The sequence below is a fragment of the Salvelinus namaycush genome, chromosome 20, assembly GCF_016432855.1.
Source record: "Salvelinus namaycush isolate Seneca chromosome 20, SaNama_1.0, whole genome shotgun sequence".
NCBI lineage: Eukaryota > Metazoa > Chordata > Actinopteri > Salmoniformes > Salmonidae > Salvelinus > Salvelinus namaycush.
Genome location: NC_052326.1, coordinates 28,268,500 through 28,291,750, shown reverse-complemented (window position 1 = coordinate 28,291,750; position 23,251 = coordinate 28,268,500). Strand labels below are relative to the sequence as shown.

The 23,251-nt window shown below is 46.8% G+C and overlaps 1 protein-coding gene across 1 annotated transcript in view; it reads right to left on the bottom strand.

Moving 5' to 3' along the window:
- The window catches only part of LOC120065196 (FYVE, RhoGEF and PH domain-containing protein 5-like), a 52,204-nt gene extending 29,481 nt beyond the window's left edge, over positions 1–22,723 (bottom strand). Inside the window, exons 1-5 of the mRNA XM_039015987.1 lie at positions 22,504–22,723; positions 15,604–18,379; positions 2,384–2,540; positions 2,208–2,266; positions 339–369 (exon numbers count right to left, since the gene is read on the bottom strand). Coding sequence (XP_038871915.1) covers positions 339–369; positions 2,208–2,266; positions 2,384–2,540; positions 15,604–18,379; positions 22,504–22,513 — 3,033 coding nt within the window. The 5' untranslated portion in view covers positions 22,514–22,723. The remainder of the gene's footprint in view (positions 1–338; positions 370–2,207; positions 2,267–2,383; positions 2,541–15,603; positions 18,380–22,503) is intronic.
- Between the last annotated feature and the right edge of the window lie 528 nt (positions 22,724–23,251).

Below are 23,251 nucleotides of genomic sequence, written 5' to 3'. Positions count from 1 at the left end.
AGTCTGTAGGTAACCCTCCATTACATCATTCAAAGCCATCCCATTGATTCTATCTTGTCTGTGATTCACACGATTTGACTTTCCACAGACTAAAAAGTACTGTTTGCCATTTGAACTCATGGCTGCTAGTGTTCCGACTACTATACTGCTGTACCAAGTACCAAACATATCACTGTAGATTACCATCCTAACCCTTACTCCACATCTTCTGTATCTTTCTCCTACCCAGCTCATAGGGGACGACAGGTAGCTTTCTTGGAGCAGATTTTGCCCCATGAAAGTAAGGGGCAAAATCATCAATAAAAACATGTCAAATTCAAAGACTTCTTGATACTTACCACCTGGAGAAGCTTGAGGGCTTTCACATGTCTGCAGAGAGAGAAATTGAGGCACTGTCAGGTTTCCATGTGCAGACAAATGTAAAAATGCATCAATTTCCAGGTTATTAAGGTGAAAGAACAAGGTGAAAGGGACACAACAATGTTACAGAGTTACAGTGATGCTGATCATTAGTGTTCTATGTCAGTGGTTCCCAAACTTTTTATAGTCCCGTACCCCTTCAAACATTCAACCTCCAGCTGTGTACCCCTTCTAGCACCAGGGTCAGCGCACTGTCAAATGTTGTTTTTTGCCATCATTGTAAGCCTGCCACACACACACACACACACTATACGATACATTTATTAAACATAAGAATGAGTGTAAGTTTTTGTCACATCCCGGCTCGTGAGAAGTGACAAAGAGATCTTATAGGACCAGGGCACAAATAATAATATATTAATAATCAATAATTTTGCTCTTTATTTAACCATCTTACATATAAAACCTTATTTGTTCATCAAAAATTGTGAATAACTCACCACAGGTTAATGAGAAGGGTGTGCTTGAAAGGATGCACATAACTCTGCAATGTTGGGTTGTATTGGAGAGAGTCTCAGTCTTAAATCATTTTCCACACACAGTCTGTGCCTGTATTTAGTTTTCATGCTAGTGAGGGCCGAGAATCCACTCTCACATAGGTACGTGGTTGCAAAGGGCATCAGTGTCTTAACAGCGTGATTTGCCAAGGCAGGAATCTCTGAGCGCAGCCCAATCCGGAAATCTGGCAGTGACTTCAGATTAAATAACATTTTCACAGAACCGCTTGTTGCAATTTCGATGAAGCTCTCTTGTTCAGATATCGGTAAGTGGACTGGAGGCAGGGCATGAAAGGGATAACGAATCCAGTTGTTTGGGTCACCCTTTCGGGAAAGTACCAGCGTAATTGCGCACCCAACTCACTCAGGTCCTTCGCTATATCACATTTGACATTGTCTGAGGTCATTTGCACACAAAAAATCATACAATGATGGAAAGACCTGTGTGTTGTCCTTGTTAATGCAGACAAAGAAGAGCTCCAAATTCTTAATCATAGCCTCAATTTTGTCCCGCACATTGAATATAGTTTCAGAGAGTCCCTGTAATCCTAGATTCAGATCATTCAGGTGAGAAAAAACATCACCCAGGTAGGCCAGTCGTGTGAGAAACTCGTCATCATGCAAGCGGTCAGATAAGTGAAAATTATGGCCAGTAAAGACAACTTTAAGCTCGTCTCTCAATTTAAAAAAATGTGTCAATACTTTGCCAATGGTAACCAGCATTGTAAAAGCGTTACATGGTCGCTGCCCATATCATCGCATAGTGCAGAAAATACATGAGAGTTCAGGGGCCTTGCTTTAACAAAGTTAACCATTTTCACTGTAGTGTCCAAAACGTCTTTCAAGCTGTCAGGCATTCCCTTGGCAGCAAGAGCCTCTCAGTGGATGCTGCAGTGTACCCATGTGGCGTCGGGAGCAACTGCTGGCACGCGCATTACCATTCCACTATGTCTCCCTATCATGGCTTTTGCGCCATCAGTACAGATTTCAACATGAGCAGCAGCTTCCCGCGAGAGAGTAACGGTTAATGTGATTATTTGACTAGGCTACCTATATTTGACATTGCATTGTTATTTTGCTGAACACTAGATGGTTGAATTTTATTCTTGGCAGTGAAACGAGGCTATTCAGGCAAGAAATAAAACTCAGCCAAATGTATAGCCCCGTTGGAAAATATAAATGGACTGTTTGAAAATGTGCAGAAAATGAGAATCACATTTTTATTTGGCGTACCCCCTACGGCATTGCGCGTACCCCAGCTTGGGAATACCTGTTCTATGTGATACTCACAATCTCTCAGTGTCCACCAGCTCTTTGGCAATGTAGAAGGCTCTGGATCGACCGTCGCTCTGTCAAGAACAACATTATCACTAACAAATCTCTGTTGAATAGCAAACATAATACAATAGCAATATCTTAACTTATTTTTTAACACTCAAGCGGTCTCAAAGGTTTTGAAGTCTCACCTGTCTGCCATATGTGTTATCTTCTCCTCCCTCCTCCTCCTCCTCAGAGGTGCGTCCTTGGTCCTCCTCCTCAGCTGTCCCTCCCCTCGCCTCACCCGATGACCCACCAGGGAGACCAACAGCTAGGGAGCACACGGTGTAGGGTTCTGTATAGGCACTGAATGGACAGGACCGAATCAGAGTATCAGTATACTGTCGTTCACACTTCACACACACAGGTCAACAAACACACACAGGTCAACAAACACACACAGGTCAACAAACACACACAGGTCAACAAACACACACAGGTCAACAAACACACACATACGTATCAACATATGAGAGTTTATTTCCAAAACACATTTGTGTTTTTTCACTAGAAATTATTGATTATGGGTATCATCACGTGTGTGTAAAATATTACTCTTCTCAGATTTTTTATTCATAGATTTTAGATGTATATTGAAATGTGTTTTATTTGCAAAATGCTATACACTGAGTGTACAAAACATTATGAACACCTAATCTTTCCATGACATAGACTGACAAGGTGAATCCAGGTGAAAGCTATGATCCCTTATTGATGTCACTTGTTAAATCCACTTAAATCCGTGTAGCTGAAGGGGAGGAGACAGGTTAAAGAAGAGAAGGATTTTTAAGCCTTGAGACTATTGAGACATGGATTGTGTATGTGTGCCATTCAGAGGGTCAATGGCAAGACAAAAGATGGGTGATGGGTTCAAAGTGCCTTTGAACGGGGTATGGTAGTAGGTGCACCGGTTTTTGTGTTTCAAGAACTGCAACACTGCTGGATTTTTTAATGCTCAAAAGTTTCCCATGTGGGGCCTCCAGAGTGGCGCAGTGGTCTAAGGCACTGCATCGCAGTGCTTGAGGCGTCACTACAGATCCAGGTTCGATCCCGGGCTGTGAACAGCCGGCCATGTACGGGAGACCCATAAGGTGGCGCAGTGTAGGGTTTGGGCCTGGCTGGGATTTCCTAGTCCCATCGCACTCCAGCGACTCCTGTGACGGGCCGGGCGCCCGCACACTGACTTTGGTTGCCAGTTGTACAGTGTTTCCTCTGACACATTGGTGCAGCTGGCTTCCTGGTTAAGCGTGCAGTGTGTCAAGAAGCAGTGCGGCTTGACAGAGTCATGTTTCGGAGGACTCTCGACCTTTGCCTCTCCTGAGTCCGTACGGGAGTTGCAGCGATGGGACAAGACTGCAACCACCAATTGGATATAATGAAATTGGGGAGAAAAAGGGGTAAAAGTTGAAATAAAAATTCAAAGAATGGTCCACCACCCAAAGGACATCCAGCCAACTTGAAATAACTGTGGGAAGCATTGGAGTCAACATGGGCCAGCATCCCTGTGGAACGCTTTGGACACCTTGTAGAGTCCATGCCCCGAGGAATTGAGGGTAAAAGAGAGGGGGGGTGCAACTCAATATTAACACTAACTATAAGTCGCACTGGATAAGAGCATCTGCTAAATGACCAAAATGTCAAATGTAAATGTCTATATAAAGATGTCATATTACTGTATTGGTTAATAATAATACAAATAATACTAATATTGATGTCACAAATGTATCATTTCTAAGGTTCTCTATAAAAAAATACATTTGACTGTGTAAAACCTAGCAGTACTACTTATATAGTCTTGCAAAAAAACATGATTATTTGTCTCTCTGAAATGAAACCATCAAGTGATAGATTTCAAACAAATACTGTGCATGTCTGTCATTAAACAACCCCATGCCATGATTAGATAATGTAAAAACACACCAATCTCTTTCATAAGTTCTTTAACAAAAAAAGCTAATTACCAACATTTCTGAAAATGGATATATAGCGTTTTGGAATGAATCTCTTCATATGTACAGTACATCAACAAACACACACACACACACAGTGCAATACCATAACATTTTTGTTGGTAAACTGAAATCTGGCAGATGATGAGGGAGAGAGAGAGACTGAGAGTGTGTGAGAGAGAGAGAGAGAGAGAGAGAGAGAGAGAGAGAGAGAGAGAGAGAGAGAGAGAGAGAGAGAAAGAAAGAAAGAAAGAGAGAGGGAGCAAGAGAGAGAGAGAGAGAGAGAGAGAGAGAGAGAGAGAGAGAGAGAGAGAGAGAGAGAGAGAGAGAGAGGGAGCGAGAGAGAGGGAGCGAGAGAGAGAGGGAGCGAGAGAGGGAGCGAGAGAGAGAGAGAGAGGGAGCGAGAGGGAGCGAGAGAGAGAGAGAGAGGGAGCGAGAGAGAGAGAGAGAGGGAGCGAGAGAGAGAGGGAGCGAGAGAGGGAGCGAGAGAGAGAGAGAGAGAGAGAGAGAGAGGGAGCGAGAGAGGGGCAGTAGTGACCCCATCAAAGATATTGCTAAACCAAAGGACATTTACAGGGAGGAATTCATCGGATGGGCAGTGGATCAAATCCATAAAAGACAAAACTCTGATTGTTAGACAGATAAAAAATGATGAAACATAATAAAAAACATTCTTCAGATGAATATGAAGTCCGGAGACACAGTGAGACACAGCTTGTCTTCAGCTGGTGTCCATTTCCAAACCAACACAGAGAGATTTGGTAACGCGTCTTTATAGGAAATTAAGAGGAACATGTCAGATCAATGGAAAGGAGGATTAATCAACCCCAGAGTGATCTCTCATAGGCCACGGTGTCGCCAGTTGATGAATGGCTCATAAAACTCAAAGGCTCTTAGAGAAACGAATTAAAAACCATTTGTTCAGGAAGAGAACAATGACGGTGTTAGAGTAATGTTTCAAGATTCTATCTGCCCACTCCAACGCGCTGTATGTATGCCGTTTCAATCATTAATGTCTTTATCTACAGACCACAACATGAACTCTTATCTTCATACAGCTTTTTCATTGATATAAAGTCTATAAAGTTGTTTCAATACACTGAGTGCACTAAACATTAGGAACACCTGCTCTTTCCATGACATAGACTGGCAGGTGAATCAAGGTGAAAGCTATGATCCCTTATTGATGTCACCTGTTAAATCCACTTTAAAGAAGGATTTTTCAACATTGAGACAAATGAGACCTGGATAGTGCATGTGTGCCATTGCGAGGGTGAATGGGCAAGACAAAAGATTTAAGTGCCTTTTAACGGGTTATGGTAGTAAGTGCCAGGGCACCGGTTTTAGTGTCTCAAGAACTGCAATGCTGCTGAGTTTTTCACACAACAGTTTCCTGTGTGCATCAAGAATGGTCCACCACCCAAAGGACATCCAGCCAACTTGACACAACTGTAGGAAGCATTGGAGTCAACATGGGCCAGCATCCCTGTGGAACTCCCTGTGCTCCTATGACTTGAGGCTGTTCTGATGGCAAAAGGGGGTGCAACTCAATGTTAGGAATGTGTTCCTACTGTTTTGTACACAGTTTATTTCAGTTTCCTCCACATAATTTGTCTCTTAGTTAGAGCAGTCCTACTCTCCTCTCTCCATAAAGCTTTATCTGTGAGATATATGACGCAGATGAATTGCACTCAACCGTCTGAGTTGACTTTATATGCCTCCATGTTAAAATACTGCTGTAATAATAGCAAAGCTACAGTATGTGGAGGACCATCAGAAGTATGGATAGCATGAATGTGAAATTATGACAATAGATAGACAATAGATTCAGCGTGGGGAGAGACCAATAAACCTTCTATAGTGCCTCCAGCGACACAGCCATACCCAGGCCATGGGATGGGATGGTACATGCTGACAGATGCACTTCTGCTGGGAGCCTGGGTGGATATGCTAATGATTGCGGCTCAGTGGGGAGTGTGCGCTAATGCTCTAATGACAACACATCCGTGAGTTAGCAGCGTGGCAGACCCCGGTGATTCTTATTGCTGTGACAGTGTGAATGCTGTGCTTCACTGCATGCTCCAATGGGTTTAACACCACTGAAATGTACATTAGACAATTCTCAAAAAAAAATTACAACATGAATGGGGTTCCATTCTTTGCTTCTCACAGATAGGAAGTTACTACACTGAACAAAAACATAAATGCAACATGTAACGTTTTAGTCCAATGTTTTCTGAGCAGAAATGTTCCATACACATAAATAGTTTATTTCTCTCAAATGTTGTGCACAAATTTGTTTACATCCCTGTTAGTGAGCATTTCTCCTTTGCCAAGATAATCCATCCACCTGACAAGTGTGGCATATCCAGAAGCTGATTAAACAGAATGTTCATTACACAGGTTGCACCTTGTGCTGGGGACAATACAAGGCCACATAAAATGTGCAGTTTTGTCACACAACCCAATGCCACAGATGTCTCAAGTTTTGAGGGAGCGTGCACTTGGCATGCTGACTGCAGGAATGTCCACCAGAACTGTTGCCAGATAATTTCATGTTCATTTCTCTACCATAAGCCGCCTCCAATGTCATTTTAGAGAATTTGTCACAACACAACTATTTGGCTCAAACTGATTAAAGAGGAAAGAAATTCCACAAATGAACTTTTAACAAGGCATACCGATTAATTGAAATGCATTCCAGGTGACTACCTCATGAAGCTGGTTGAGAGAATTCCAAGAGTGTGCAAAGCTGTCATCAAGGCAAAGGGTGGCTACTTTGAAGAATCTCAAATATATTTTATATTTACATTTGTTTAACAGTTTTTTGGTTACTACTTAATTCCATGTGTTATTTCACAGTGTGATGTCTAAACTATTATTTATAGGTAGATAATGTATTTATTTATACATTTATTTCTATATATTTAAATTATTTGTAGAAAATAGTAAAAATAAAGAAAAACTCTTGAATGAGTAGGTTTATCCAAACTTTTGACTGGTACTGTATATAGCAGATTAGTACCTTCCCAGTTAATGCTAGTGCCATGGACCAAATCAGATCATTAAGTCAGTTCTCAGTGTTCAACCTCCAAATCATTTCCCACCAAAACCACTTCTTAATCTCAGCATGTTACAACTTCCGCACTCTGGCAACTCAAGGCAATAGCATCCCAGTCTCTGCAGCATTTGTGCTATGCTGTTTAAGGACAGCCGAAGGCTAAATCTAGTGGCAAATTACAAAAGGAGAAAAACAATTATTCTTACCCGCTTCCCCAGGCTCTTTGTGAGCCTATTTGTTCCTTCTGCTGATAGTGGGAGGGTGAGTGGACACTGCTCAATGACCTTAAATATACTGAAGGATTTGGTTTATTGGATAGTAAGTATTCTACAGTGGCTAAAATAGTGAAAATACATGTATAGAAGACTGGGGTACAAATCATGTTCAGTGCTGTTAATGCTATCACAAGAGGTGTAACACGGTGCTTGACTGTTTCTGCATTAAACACCACAAACAACTCAACCACATATTGGCTTAAGCAGACTAGCACCAAGGCTACTGGAGGTGTTAGGTCACCCTACTGTTACATCTCAACTTGGTGCACGCCAGTTGAGGTACAGTACTGTATGTACTGTAAGCCCTGTAAAGTCCCCCACCCCCTCTCTTGTCCGGCATTTCGCATAAACAGGGAAGTGGGCGCTCAAAGGCAGTACGATTCCTCCCACGGATGACCTGACAATGACCTCACAGGTTCCACACCCAGGCCTTCCTCCAGCCAACACCTAGCCTACAAACAGAGCCCCTGAGCACTGCTGACCAACCTCCATCCAACACCTACAGACAGAGCCCCGGACCACTGCTGACCAACCTCCATCCAACACCTACAGACAGAGCCCCTGACCACTGTTGACCAACCTCCATCCAACACCTACAGACAGAGCCCCGGACCACTGCTGACCAACCTCCATCCAACACCTACAGACAGAGCCCCGGACCACTGCTGACCAACCTCCATCCAACACCTACAGACAGAGCCCCTGACCACTGTTGACCAACCTCCATCCAACACCTACAGACAGAGCCCCGGACCACTGCTGACCAACCTCCATCCAACACCTACAGACAGAGCCCCGGACCACTGCTGAACAACCTCCACCCAACACCTACAGACAGAGCCCCGGACCACTGCTGACCAACCTCCACCCAACACCTACAGACAGAGCCCCGGACCACTGTTGACCAACCTCCACCCAACACCTACAGACAGAGCCCCGGACCACTGCTGACCAACCTCCAACCCAACACCTACAGACAGAGTCCCGGACCACTGCTGACCAACCTCCATCCAACACCTACAGACAGAGTCCCGAACCACTGCTGACCAACCTCCATCCAACACCTACAGACAGAGCCCCGGACCACTGCTGACCAACCTCCATCCAACACCTACAGACAGAGCCCCGGACCACTGCTGACCAACCTCCACCCAACACCTACAGACAGAGCCCCGGACCACTGCTGACCAACCTCCATCCAACACCTACACACAGAGCCCCGGACCACTGTTGACCAACCTCCACCCAACACCTACAGACAGAGCCCCGGACCACTGCTGACCAACCTCCATCCAACACCTACACACAGAGCCCCGGACCACTGCTGACCAACCTCCATCCAACACCTACAGACAGAGCCCCGGACCACTGCTGACCAACCTCCACCCAACACCTACAGACAGAGCCCCGGACCACTGCTGACCAACCTCCATCCAACACCTACACACAGAGCCCCGGACCACTGTTGACCAACCTCCACCCAACACCTACAGACAGAGCCCCGGACCACTGCTGACCAACCTCCATCCAACACCTACACACAGAGCCCCGGACCACTGCTGACCAACCTCCATCCAACACCTACAGACAGAGTCCCGGACCACTGCTGACCAACCTCCACCCAACACCTACACACAGAGCCCCGGACCACTGTTGACCAACCTCTATCCAACACCTACACACAGAGCCCCGGACCACTGTTGACCAACCTCCACCCAACACCTACAGACAGAGCCCCGGACCACTGCTGAACAACCTCCACCCAACACCTACAGACAGAGCCCCGGACCACTGTTGACCAACCTCCACCCAACACCTACAGACAGAGCCCCGGACCACTGCTGACCAACCTCCATCCAACACCTACAGACAGAGCCCCGGACCACTGCTGACCAACCTCCACCCAACACCTACAGACAGAGCCCCGGACCACTGCTGACCAACCTCCGCCCAACACCTACAGACAGAGCCCCGGACCACTGCTGACCAACCTCCACCCAACACCTACAGACAGAGCCCCTGACCACTGTTGACCAACCTCCATCCAACACCTACAGACAGAGCCCCGGACCACTGCTGACCAACCTCCATCCAACACCTACAGACAGAGCCCCGGACCACTGCTGAATAACCTCCACCCAACACCTACAGACAGAGCCCCGGACCACTGCTGACCAACCTCCATCCAACACCTACAGACAGAGCCCCTGACCACTGTTGACCAACCTCCATCCAACACCTACAGACAGAGCCCCGGACCACTGCTGACCAACCTCCATCCAACACCTACAGACAGAGCCCCGGACCACTGCTGAACAACCTCCACCCAACACCTACAGACAGAGCCCCGGACCACTGCTGACCAACCTCCACCCAACACCTACAGACAGAGCCCCGGACCACTGTTGACCAACCTCCACCCAACACCTACAGACAGAGCCCCGGACCACTGCTGACCAACCTCCAACCCAACACCTACAGACAGAGTCCCGGACCACTGCTGACCAACCTCCATCCAACACCTACAGACAGAGTCCCGAACCACTGCTGACCAACCTCCATCCAACACCTACAGACAGAGCCCCGGACCACTGCTGACCAACCTCCATCCAACACCTACACACAGAGCCCCGGACCACTGCTGACCAACCTCCATCCAACACCTACAGACAGAGCCCCGGACCACTGCTGACCAACCTCCACCCAACACCTACAGACAGAGCCCCGGACCACTGCTGACCAACCTCCATCCAACACCTACACACAGAGCCCCGGACCACTGTTGACCAACCTCCACCCAACACCTACAGACAGAGCCCCGGACCACTGCTGACCAACCTCCATCCAACACCTACACACAGAGCCCCGGACCACTGCTGACCAACCTCCATCCAACACCTACAGACAGAGCCCCGGACCACTGCTGACCAACCTCCACCCAACACCTACAGACAGAGCCCCGGACCACTGCTGACCAACCTCCATCCAACACCTACACACAGAGCCCCGGACCACTGTTGACCAACCTCCACCCAACACCTACAGACAGAGCCCCGGACCACTGTTGACCAACCTCCACCCAACACCTACAGACAGAGCCCCGGACCACTGCTGACCAACCTCCATCCAACACCTACAGACAGAGCCCCGGACCACTGCTGACCAACCTCCACCCAACACCTACAGACAGAGCCCCGGACCACTGCTGACCAACCTCCGCCCAACACCTACAGACAGAGCCCCGGACCACTGCTGACCAACCTCCACCCAACACCTACAGACAGAGCCCCAGACCACTGCTGACCAACCTCCACCCAACACCTACACACAGAGCCCCTGACCACTGCTGACCAACCTCCACAGACAGAGCCCCTGACCACTGCTGACCAACCTCCCGCAGAAACTACAGTCTGATCCTTCTGACCATTACAAACTGATCAACAGCCAAATAGTCTGCTATGCACAATAAAGACAGTCAACATGTGCAGTCTAAACCCATATCAGTTCAAATGTTAGAGTAAAATACAGTAAGACGTGTGGTTGGTACAGGCAGTGGATCTCTGACCCTTTATTTGCAAACAATTTCCTTTCAAATGTCTTAGTGCCAATGTATAATTTTAATGTGAACTGAACATAATTTGGATGCGTATGATGCAACAACACGCAACAGCATCACCAATTCAGAGGATTCCCAGAGTCCTGTGTATCAACACACCCTTATGATTACCTCCCATGCACCTCCAGAATAATAAACGTGGCTACTATGCTGAGGGCAACACATCATAGAGCACACAGAACACTGAGATTGTATCTCCCAATCCTGTTTCTGATTGGCTGGAGGGAAGAGGGATGACTCCAAAATGCTCTGACAATTAATCATCTGGGGAGGTCTGTATAATAAGGGTGCAGTACTGTGGGGGTGCAGGGGGAGGGGGGAGGGGGGGTAATGTCAGCCAAGCACTGGAGATCATCCCCGCAAAAACCATAACAACAGTGAAGGTGTGAGGAGAATACTCTGCATTTCACACAGTTCACTTCACTATGGACTCAGCTTGTCCAACAAAACAGAATCCCTTGTCCACTGTCCAGCCCCACCAATCATGGGACTCGTAGGTAGGGGAGAGTTGGGTAAGTTGAAAAGATAATTTCATTCAGCATCACTCCGTCAAAAGAAATATAGTATTCTTTCTAACAAATATACCTACATATATTTCAGGATGTTGTGTATCCCTGGAAATAATCAGAATTCATGTAAACATTACTGTTTTGAAAACATAGCTTGTCCAAAAAAAGGGTATGAGGTAAGTTAAGCAGCGGTACAGGGTAAGTTAAGCCGCCTACAAATGTCTGTACTGAACAAAATATTACCACTACCTTTTTAAAGCCATGTCTATCTGTAACGCTCGTCTTCCTCCTCGTCTGAAGAGGAGCAAGGATTGGACCAAAATGCAGCGTGGTTTGAATACATACTATCGTTTATTTAAACAAAGACGAAAAAACACTTGAACAAATTACAAAACAATAAACGACGTGAACAGACCTGAACTTGAGAACATAAAACATGAACGCACGAACAGGAACAAACGAACGAACGAAACGAAACAGTACCGTGTGGCGAACAAACACAGACACAGCAACAATCACCCACAAACAAACAGTGAGAACAGCCTACCTAAATATGATTCCCAATCAGAGGAAACGTAAAACACCTGCCCCTGATTGAGAACCATATCAGGCTAGAAACAACCCTAAACCAAACATAGAAACACATAACATAGAATGCCCACCCAGCTCACGTCCTGACCAACTAAACAATACAGAACAAAGGAAATAAGGTCAGGAACGTGACAGTAGGTCAGGAACCCCCCCCCCCCCCAAGGTGCGGACTCTGGCCGCAAAACCTGAACCTATAGGGGAGGGTCTGGGTGGGCATCTGTCCAAGGTGGCGGCTCTGGCTCTGGACGTGGCCCCCACCCCACCATAGTTAATCCCCGCTTCCGTGGCCTCCTCCTAATGGCTACCCTCCATATTAACCCCACTGGATTAAGGGGCAGCACCGGACTGAGGGGCAGCACCGGACTGAGGGGCAGCTCCGGACTGAGGGGGAATTCCGGCATCGCCGGCGTGACAGGTAGCTCTGGCAGCTCCTGGCTGACTGACGACTCTGGCAGATCCTGGCTGACTGACGGCTCTCGCAGCTCCTGGCTGGCTGGCGGCTCTGGCAGCTCCTGGCTGGCTGGCGGCTCTGGCAGCTCCTGGCTGGCTGGCGGCTCTGGCAGCTCCTGGCTGGCTGGCGGCTCTGGCAGCTCCTGGCTGGCTGGCGGCTCTGGCGGCTCCTGGCTGACGGACGGCTCTAGCGGCTCCTGACTGACGGACGGCTCTAGCGGCTCCTGACTGACGGGCGGCTCTGAAGGCTCAGGACAGACGGGCGGCTTTGAAGGCTCAGGACAGACGGGCAGTTCAGACGGCGCTGGGCAGACGGGCAGTGCAGACGGCGCTGGGCAGACGGGCAGTGCAGACGGCGCTGGGCAGACGGGCAGTGCAGACGGAGCTGGGCAGACGGGCAGTGCAGACGGAGCTGGGCAGACGGGCAGTGCAGACGGTGCTGGGCAGACGGGCAGTGCAGACTCTGGCCGGCTGAGGCGCACAGTAGGCCTGGTGCGTGGTGCCGGAACTGGTGGTAACGGGCTAAGGACACGCACCTTAAGGCTAGTGCGGGGAGCAGCAACAGGGCACACAGGGCTCTGGAGACGCACAGGAGGCTTGGTGCGTGGTGTAGGCACTGGTGGTAATGGGCTGGAGACACGAACCACAGGGCGAGTGCGTGGAGGAGTTACAGGGCTCTGGAGACACACTGGAAGCCTGGTGCGTGGTGTTGGCACTGGTGGTACTGGGCTGGGGCGGGGAGGTGGCGCCGGATAAACCGGACCGTGCAGGCGTACTGGCTCCCTTGAGCACCGAGCCTGCCCAACCTTACCTGGTTGAATGCTCCCCGTAGCCCAACCAGTGCGGGGAGGTGGAATAACCCGCACTGGGCTGTGTTGGCGAACCGGGGACACCATGCGTAAGGCTGGTGCCATGTATGCCGGCCCGAGGAGACGCACTGGAGACCAGACGCGTTGAGCCGGCTTCATGGCACCTGGCTCAATGCTCAATCTAGCCCGGCCGATACGTGGAGCTGGAATGTACCGCACCGGGCTATGCACACGTACAGGAGACACCGTGCGCTTTACCGCATAACACGGTGTCTGCCCGTACTTTCGCTCTCCACGGTAAGCTCGGGGAGTTGGCGCAGGTCTCCTACCTGACTTCGCCACACTCCCTTGTAGCCCCCCCCCCCCCAAGACATTTTTGGGCTTGACTCTCGGGCTTCCTACCGCGTCGTCGTGCTGCCTCCATTCGCCGGTATCCCTCCTCACACTGCTCCAGAGAATCCCAGGCGGGCTCCGGCATTCTCCCTGGGTCGATCGCCCACCTGTCGATCTCCTCCCACGTAGTGTAATCCAGACTCTGCTCCCATGTCCATTCCTCCTTGCGCTGCTCCTGCTGCCGCTGCCTGTTACCACGCTGCTTGGTCCTTGGTTGGTGGGTGATTCTGTAACGCTCGTCTTCCTCCTCGTCTGAAGAGGAGCAAGGATCGGACCAAAATGCAGCGTGGTTTGTATACATACTATCGTTTATTTAAACGAAGACGAAAAAACACTTGAACAAATTACAAAACAATAAACGACGTGAACAGACCTGAACTTGAGAACATAAAACATGAACGCATGAACAGGAACAAACGAACGAACGAACGAAACGAAACAGTACCGTGTGGCGAACAAACACAGACACAGCAACAATCACCCACAAACAAACAGTGAGAACAGCCTACCTAAATATGATTCCCAATCAGAGGAAACGTAAAACACCTGCCCCTGATTGAGAACCATATCAGGCTAGAAACAACCCTAAACCAAACATAGAAACACATAACATAGAATGCCCACCCAGCTCACGTCCTGACCAACTAAACAATACAGAACAAAGGAAATAAGGTCAGGAACGTGACACTATCTTTATTTCCCAAATACAATTCAACACAATCACAATAGCTTTTTTGTCTTTTAATCATTTTAAGCATCTTTTAACACAGGCTGAACATCTAACAAATACTTTGTACTTTTTTCAAACACTTTTAACATAGGCCAGTCCCTATTGTTACCTCATATCCCAGCGATAAAGCCTTGCATATTACACCTGCGAAGAAAACACTTCAATTTTCTCAACTTGCTATTGGCTCAACCATTGGCTCAACTTACCTCAAGGCAACAAAAAAAATACCATATTAGCCCATGCTAGGTTTAGGACCTCATATTGAAGCTTAAAGAGTGATGTATAGAACAATCTTAAAATTATCAAATCAAATGTTTTTGGTCACATACACATATTTAGCAGATGTTATTGTGGGTGTAGCGAAATGCTTTAGTTCCTACAGTAGTTCCAACAGCGCAGTTGGAGCTAGGTTTAGACACAAGCATCATGAAACCTCAACACAATAAATTAATTTGACTTGGTGAAAATCTGTTTTTTTTTTACCAAACTTGCTTACCACTGTTTCCACGTGGTTTCCTCCTTCACAGACTACATGAAATGATGACCTCTTCCAAAATATTTGGTCAAATGATACATTGTGTGTATGGTTTCCAACAAACAAGGGTGGCTCAACCTACCACTTTGGCTCAATTTACCCCACTCTCCCCTACCATATCCCTTAGGTAGCCATCCAAGGCAGAAAAACTATGAACTGCCCAAATGAATTGTTATGTCTGTTCCTCAATGATTTATTCACTCCTACGGATGTAGTATCTTAATTTGAGCCAGTTTACTAAAGCAATAAATGTGAATTATTATGTGGATTATAATTAATGGAAATTTTTGCAGAGGTTGATACATTAAGGGAAAATCAAGTCTGAACTACAAGTTTTACATTTTGCACACACACATGCATACACACACTAATAACACATACGTGCAAACTATACAACTTAAAATCCAAGTAAGTAGTAAAGTTCAAGGTATAAACAAAAATGTCCCCATACCTTTCAGGCTCCTGCTCAGACGATTGAGCATTTCTCTCAAACCCAGGGAAGCTACTCATATCTACGTAACCATCGGTGTCATTGGCAGAAGACAGCGCCCGACTCGGATGATCAAAAAACTCTGCAAAGGCCCCCGGTCGTACAGGCCTCCGAGAGGGGATCTGGATGTTCTCATAGTCGGAGTTGAGAGTCTGGGCGGGGATATTCTCGTAGTCTGATGTGTCAGCGTTGGGGAAGGAGATGGAGCGGGGTTTAGTCAGGGGGATGGGGGTGAAGGGGGCAAGAGTGCGATCCTCGAAGGACTCTACCCGGGCCACGCTGCGGTTGAGGAAAGCCACAGAACCCCTTTTTCTTTTCCCGTCCTTATAGAACAGAAAGGTGGATGGGGACTCTGGAGAGCGCTGGGGCTTACTGACTGTCCAGGACTTGAGCTGCGGGGAGCTGCCTGTGCTGCGCCTGTCTGAATCAAGGACCCTGGCAGGGCCGTGGTGGCTGGACTCAGAGGAGGACCTGGAGGAGGACACGTTGATATCCACCAGCAGCTTGCTCTCCGTCTTTCTCCTGAATTTCAACATCAGGAAGCGCTTGAAGGAGGACTTCTTCTTCTTCTGCCTGTCTGGGGAGTCTCCCTCGATGAACAGGGACGGAAAGCTTTTGGTGATGGGCTTCTTGGTGATGTAGGCCAGCTCAAAGGGAGGAGGGATGTTCACCATTGATGTAGGGGTGGACAGGCCGCTGGAGGGCAGCGGGCTTCGCTGGGAGAAGCTTCCAGAAGAGCCCGTGACACACGGCAGAGAGAGGCTGTCCTCCCTACTCTCCCCCGGGGAACCCTGGCCCTCCCTGTACACACTTAGGGGAAGGTCCCGTCTCTCCATGGAGAAGGAGCGGGGGTACAGGAGAAAGCGATGTGGTTTGGATGAGCTCTTGGCCCGGGTTGAGTTTAACATGGGGCTGCTGCTCAACGCGGGTCCCCTCCGGTCCAATCCCACCTCGCAGTAGTTCTGAACATGGAACTCTGAGCCCGCCTCCTCAGGGACCGTCTCAGGTACATAACCAGGCACTTTCCCCGACAGCGACCGGGACCTGGTGACAATGGACTTCCTGTCAAAAGGCAGGAAATTCTCCCCCTCTGAGTCCAGGCCGGCCTCTTCGTAGACATGCTCATCACTGAGGTTCTCTTCTATGTCTGTTGTCTCATCCAGGTAGGGAATGATGTGGCCCTCTAGGTCATCCTCATCCCTGAACACATCAGAGTCATCTGGGGAGCGCAGCTGGCTGTCAGAGAACAACAAGACCTGGGAGGTGTCTGTGTCCACTGGCACAGAGATGGACAGCAGCCTGAAACGGGGCTGGTTGTTACTCTGGTTAAAGAAAGCCTCCACCGTCTGGAATCCAGGCATCCTTCTCTGACATGAACCTGTCATGTTCTCCCTGTCATCATTATCATCGTCATCTATCTCAACGTAGTCCTCAGAGGAGACACACTCAATCTTCCCCATGTCGTCAGAGTCATCACACAGCGAGTCATTGTCACCTATGGCTGCATACTCACTGGGTTCCATGGTCTCTGTGGTGGCCAGTGAAGATTCCTCGGGAGTGCTCTCACTCTCTGCCAATCCGTGAACTTTGCCCTCTGTGGGGCACTGCTCTGGGTTCACGATGTCCTCAGTTGATATGTAATAAGGCTCCAGGCTGGACTCAGCTGCTTCTTCCTCTGTGTCAAAGAGTTGATTTGCTTTATGGTGGCTTTGTTGGCACTCACCTCCTTCCATTTTGTACTGAATAGTCATGGGGTCTTTGTCAATGATGGAAAATGGTTGGTACCTTTCTACTCTCTCATTTGTAGGACCAATTACATTATTTCCATCGTCCTCCTGTAGGACATTGTGAGGACTACCAGGGTTAGGTAAGGATTCCTCTGCTTCCTCCTCATCCTCCTTGAAGGATGAATGCTCTTGGGTAACAAGGTCCTCTTTGTTGTCTTTGATGAGGAGAGCTATGGGTTCCTCAGAAAGAGATTCTGTTACTTCGTCTGCTGTGCTATCAGCTGCTTCTTTTTCTTCCTCTCTTCGGCACTCCACCTCCTGCTCCCTCTCCTCCTCTACATCCCTCTCCTCTTTCCCAGGCCCAGTTTCACAGGGGTAGCATGCTGACTCCTCCTCCTCAATGCTGGTTATGGAGAGGTCGCACACCGAGAGGCCATCTTTGTCGGCCAGCGCCTCGCCTGCATAGCTGCCCTCAGCGTCGATGTCATCATTGATGTCCGAATCGATCATCTCCACCGTGTCCACTGAGTCAATTGTGAATCCAGCATTACTGACCGTCAGCATTTCCAAAGAATCCACCTCTGTTTGAACCCTGTCAGTTAACCTCCAGTCCTTCTCTTCCTCCTGCATCATCTTTTCCTCCTGTTCCCTCTGCTCTTCATACCCATTCTCATTGACCCCTGAACTGAGAGCGTCTGAGTAATACTGAGGTTCCACTGGCTCCTCCTCTAGCCCCTCCTCTCCACTCAGAGAGTCCTCTGGCTCGTTCTCCTGGTCCAGCTCCTCGCCTGAGGGCAGCAGGTCCCCGTTGGCGCACCCCTCCTGGCTGTTGTTGGAGAACAGGGAAGAGTCACGCCCCTCAAGGTCATGTGGTACTTTGGGTTTGGGGGCAATGAGAGGTTTGGGGCCCCTGGCTGAGGAGCAGGGCCGGGACATGAGTGGGGATGGCAGCTTGAAGGAGAGGTAACTCATAAGCTTTGGTTTAGGAGCAAGAGGAGGCTTCTTAAAATCTGAAAACAAAACAAAAGAGATCATCATTAGCGACTTCAATCAGAAATTGAATATTCAAAACATACAGGGGAGGAATCGTGAGGTTAGCGATCTGCACAAAAAAACGATTAACTAGGAGTTCAAGGAACAATGCATATAGCGTCAGAAGAGATTTAAATGCTGTAGGCTATCTTTAAATCAACTTTCATCATACTACCTCATATCATTATGAAAAGCATAGCCTAAGTTGTTTCTAACTATCTTTGTGCTGTGATAGCCTTCAAACAGATAGGGAACCTGGGAAGGGTATTGCAAGTGGACACTTTTCTTAGAGGGACAAAAGTTACAACACTAAAGGATTTATTAAAGGATTTCCCCCAAGTCTCTTCCTGCGATTCACTGGAGAGAAGCCCCTCTCAGACTGTTTTTGCTCCTTTGAAGGTGTGAGTATCAAAGGACAAAACAACAAAAGAAAACACATGACAGCACAACTGGTCAAACATGACCTCAACAGATCAATCAACTATATGATCTCCATCCCCTGAGGAAAACAGAACCCCTAGCTGGACCATGAAGAACCAATCAGATTCTCCATAAAGTTGCAATGTGACATGCATCATAGGCTGTGTTTAGACAGGCAGCCCAATTCTGATATTCTTTTCACTAATTGGTCTAATGCCATTGACAACCTTGTCATAAATCCATAATGGCATTATCAAAAGAATATCTGGTGTCAATAAAATCCTCATCACTCATGTGTTTAGATATAAATATTATACTAGATATATTAGATTTACACTATATATACAAAAGTATAAGGACACCCTTTCAAATTATGGAATTTGGCTATTTGAGCCACAATGTTGCCGACAGGTGTATAAAATCGTGCACACAGCCATGCAAACTCCATAGACAAACATTGACAGTAGGAATGGCCCGTACTGAAGAGCTCAGCGACTTTCAACGTGGCACCGTCATAGGATTCCACCTTTCCAACAACTCAGTTTGTAACATTTCTGCCCAACTAGAGCTGCCCCGGTCAACTGTAAGTGCTTTTATTGTGAAGTGGAAACGTCTAGGAGCAACAACGGCTCAGCCGCGAGGTGGTAGGCCACAGAAGCTCACAGAACGGGGTCGCTGAGTACTGAAGCACGTAGCGCATAAAAATGATCTGTCCTCGGTTGGAACACTCACTACCGAGTTCCAAACTGCCTCTGGAAGCAACGTCAGCACAAGAACTGTCCGTCGGGAGCTTCATGAAATGGGTTTCCATGGCCGAGCAGCTGCATACAAGCCTAAGATCACCATGCGCAATGCGAAGCTCGCCGCCATTGGACTCTGAAGCAGTGGAAACGCGTTCTCTGGAGTGATGCATCACACTTCACCATCTGGCAGTCCGACAGACAAATCTGGTTTTGGCGGATACCAGGAGAACGCTACCTGCCAGAATCCATAGTGCCAACTGTAAAGTTTGGTGGAGGAGGAATAATGGTCTGGGGTTGTTTTTCATGGTTCGGGCTAGGCCCCTTAGTTCCAGTGAAGGGAATTCTTAATGCTACAGCATACAATGACATTCTAGACGATTCTGTGCTTCCAAATTTGTAGCAACAGTTTGGGGAAGGCCCTTTCCTGTTTCAGAATGACAATGCCTCCATGCACAAAGCGAGGTTCATACAAAAATGGTTTGTCGAGATCGGTGTGGAAGAACTTGACTGGCCTGCACAGAGACCTGACCTCAATCGAACACCTTTGGGTTGAATTGGAACACCGACTGCGAGCCAAGCCTAATTGCCCAACATCAGTGGCCAACCTCACTAATGCTCTTGTGGTGGAATGGAAGCAAGTCCCCGCAGCAATGTTCAAACATCTAGTGGAATGCCTTCCAGAAAAGTGTAGGCTGTTATAGCAGCAAATGGGGGACCAACTCCATATTAATGTCCATGATTTTGGAATGAGATGTTTGACGAGCAGATGTCCACATACTTTTGGTCATGTAGCATATTTTTAGACCATCAACAGCAATTTTCCCTAAACACTGCATCGCAGATAACTACTGCATTGTAGTTTTTCAAAGTCTCAGATATTCACTAAAGACCTAGAGACTGTTTCACACTTGGGACTTCAATGGTTGAAATAATATGATTGGAATTGCATGATCAATTCTATATCTAACCAACAATTTGCTCTCTATTAGGCTTGCCTGAATGGCTATAGGCTATCCCAGTCTGTGGCATTATGATCCCAGGTCTTGTCAACTTCCACCAATTATTGTAGTTTGCACAAATCAGTAAGCAAATAATGTTGAGAAGACTTCCAAAAGGTGTTTAAAATACATATTTTCTGGATGTTGAAAAAACATATTTTCCAGATGTTAAAATCATGTTCATTTTCGGTTATGAATGAAAGTTGAAAAGATGTCATTACAGACATTGAAAAAAAGTATAGGTATTTTTAAGAATTTTGGTTATTGATTCTATGGCCAAATATCAACAGCACATTAATTCTCAATGAAGTTAGCATTATATCACAATAATCATTTGTACATCTATTTTATATAGGAAAGAGGGCCAAACTGAAGATTGCAGCATAGAATATTTATTATTGCTCCCATCTGTCACATGCACTTAGCTTTTTCAAAAGTTTTTTTCAAAAGTTTTAAATCTGGCAGCAATGATACTTAAAGTAGTCCAATTTACAGAATAAACCAACAGACAACTTCATCTACAATGAGATTTTTTTTCTTGCTATGACTGTGATATGTTGTTGTTTATCTACATTAGTTGAATGCACTGACTGTAAGTCTGCTAAATTACCAAAATGTGAAACAAACCCGTGCACAGCATGCTGGGTGCTATTCTAATGAGCTCCGCCCCCAAACAAGTACACAATTTGGTTGGCCCAAACCAGACCAGATCTGAGCGAATCATAGACATCTAGGCTATGTTTTACAAGATTGTACAGTAAGGTACAGTTCAGTACAGTAGAGCACAGTAGAGTACAGTACGGTACAGTAGTTATATTCAGAGAGTAGTATAGAGTAGAGTAAAGTAGAGTAGAGTAGAGTCGAGTAAAGTAGGGTACAATACAATACATTATACTGTACAATACTAGAGCTGGGCGGTATACCGTATTTTACTATATACAGGTATTGATGCACAGACCAGTTTGGGTTTCTACTTCACCTTCTACAGTATTTCAATGTTTGGTTTGTTAACCCTCCTATTATGTTGCGGTTCAATTTGACCCATTTCCACTTTTGAGTTACTAGTTAACCTCTCTTTATCTCCATGAAATTAAATAACTTTTCCTCATTTAGGGTCATGAACCTAACTTTAAAATGTGGACACACTGATGTGTTGTGGAATGTCTGTGTAGATTTTGTATACAAACATGATGTGGGTCATTTTACCCGGGGACTTTCATGTGTATAGGTATTTGCACAGGTCCAAAATAAACACGACTTTGATGTATTTTGTTTTGACTGGTTCTGGTTGCACTTTTATAATTATGTTTGGGTGAAAATGAGCTTTCCCAAGCTTCTCCTTCTCAGTGCGAGAGCAGCAGATCTCTGACATAGACACTCAAAAATGTTCAAAAATTGTTCTTAAATATAGAGTTTTGGAAATCAAATGTTCGTGTATTTCTTCTTTCTGAAAGGTCTGACAAGACAAAATATCGTTTTGGCTGTTTTTACATGATTCTTTGACTGTCTTGAGTGTGTTTAACCTGTGCAGGTCAATCTAACCCATACCACAATGGACATATTTTTTTCCCAGCGAAGCACAAGGGTTAAATGGGTTACACCACTCAGACGTCTATGAATGTTCCAGATTTTTTTGGGGGGGACATGACCAGAAATCTACTTGAAATCAAGGCTGCACCAAAGAAACAAAAAACGGTTTGGACAGGACCAATAAAAGACATCCAAAAGACGTTGGCGTTGGTCCCTGCTTAGTGGGAAGTATGTCTCCCTACCTACACACACAGTCCCTTTACCATTTTTTTAATATGGGTAGGACACATTCTTACACTCTTTTTTATAGGGACAAAACAAATCAGACAATCAGCGTTTTATTATGAAGTGACCAAAACGTTGTTTAGACCTACATGATTTGTACATTTGTCCAAATTAAAGTGATCTTACCTGTGTTCATTTTCGTGAACCATCCGCGCGAACATCCGAACCGTTTATCATTTATCAATCCTTGTGAGAAAGCAACAACTCGTACATTCCATGCAACAACACGTATCCCAATAAACAGAAAGCAAGCTATTCAAAGACAAGCAAGGTAAAATAATAACTTTAGTTTTCTTATGTCGTTTTTATTGCGTCAAGTTACTTTCCATCTGTAGTGGTCCTCGCCTGGTGAAGCGCGCATTGTATGTGGTGAGAGGCGCGACTAAATTGATGCACGAGGGTTTGGCGTTGGGAGCTGAGCGCGGGAGGTGCTCCCCTGGCGTTTCCTGAGGAGGAAGCGCCTTTTTCCCTGTCAGGGACTGACTTGCCCTCAAAACAACACACATAGAGGAGGAAAAGTTGAACTTATTATTTAAATTGAGTAGTCTACTAATGAGAGCGGTTCATTTAAATAGAAAAGCATATGGCCATTGCATGAAAAGGCATACACAATGAGTATCTTTTCTTTTTGCATTCCAATTGCCAATATGGGGTAGGCTACTGTAACCCAAGGAAATTGTAAGACTCGTTGACCCAGAATGCATTGCCTTTATGCCCTCATCAGACAGATAGCCTATGTTAGATGCATTGACAAACTGGAATTGACAACATGCATGATATAAAAACAACTGATGGATTCCATGTTGTCCAAGCTGATGAACGTTTTGTGTGTGGAAAATGGATTGTTTTCTTTTCCACATGAGGCTGTGTGACC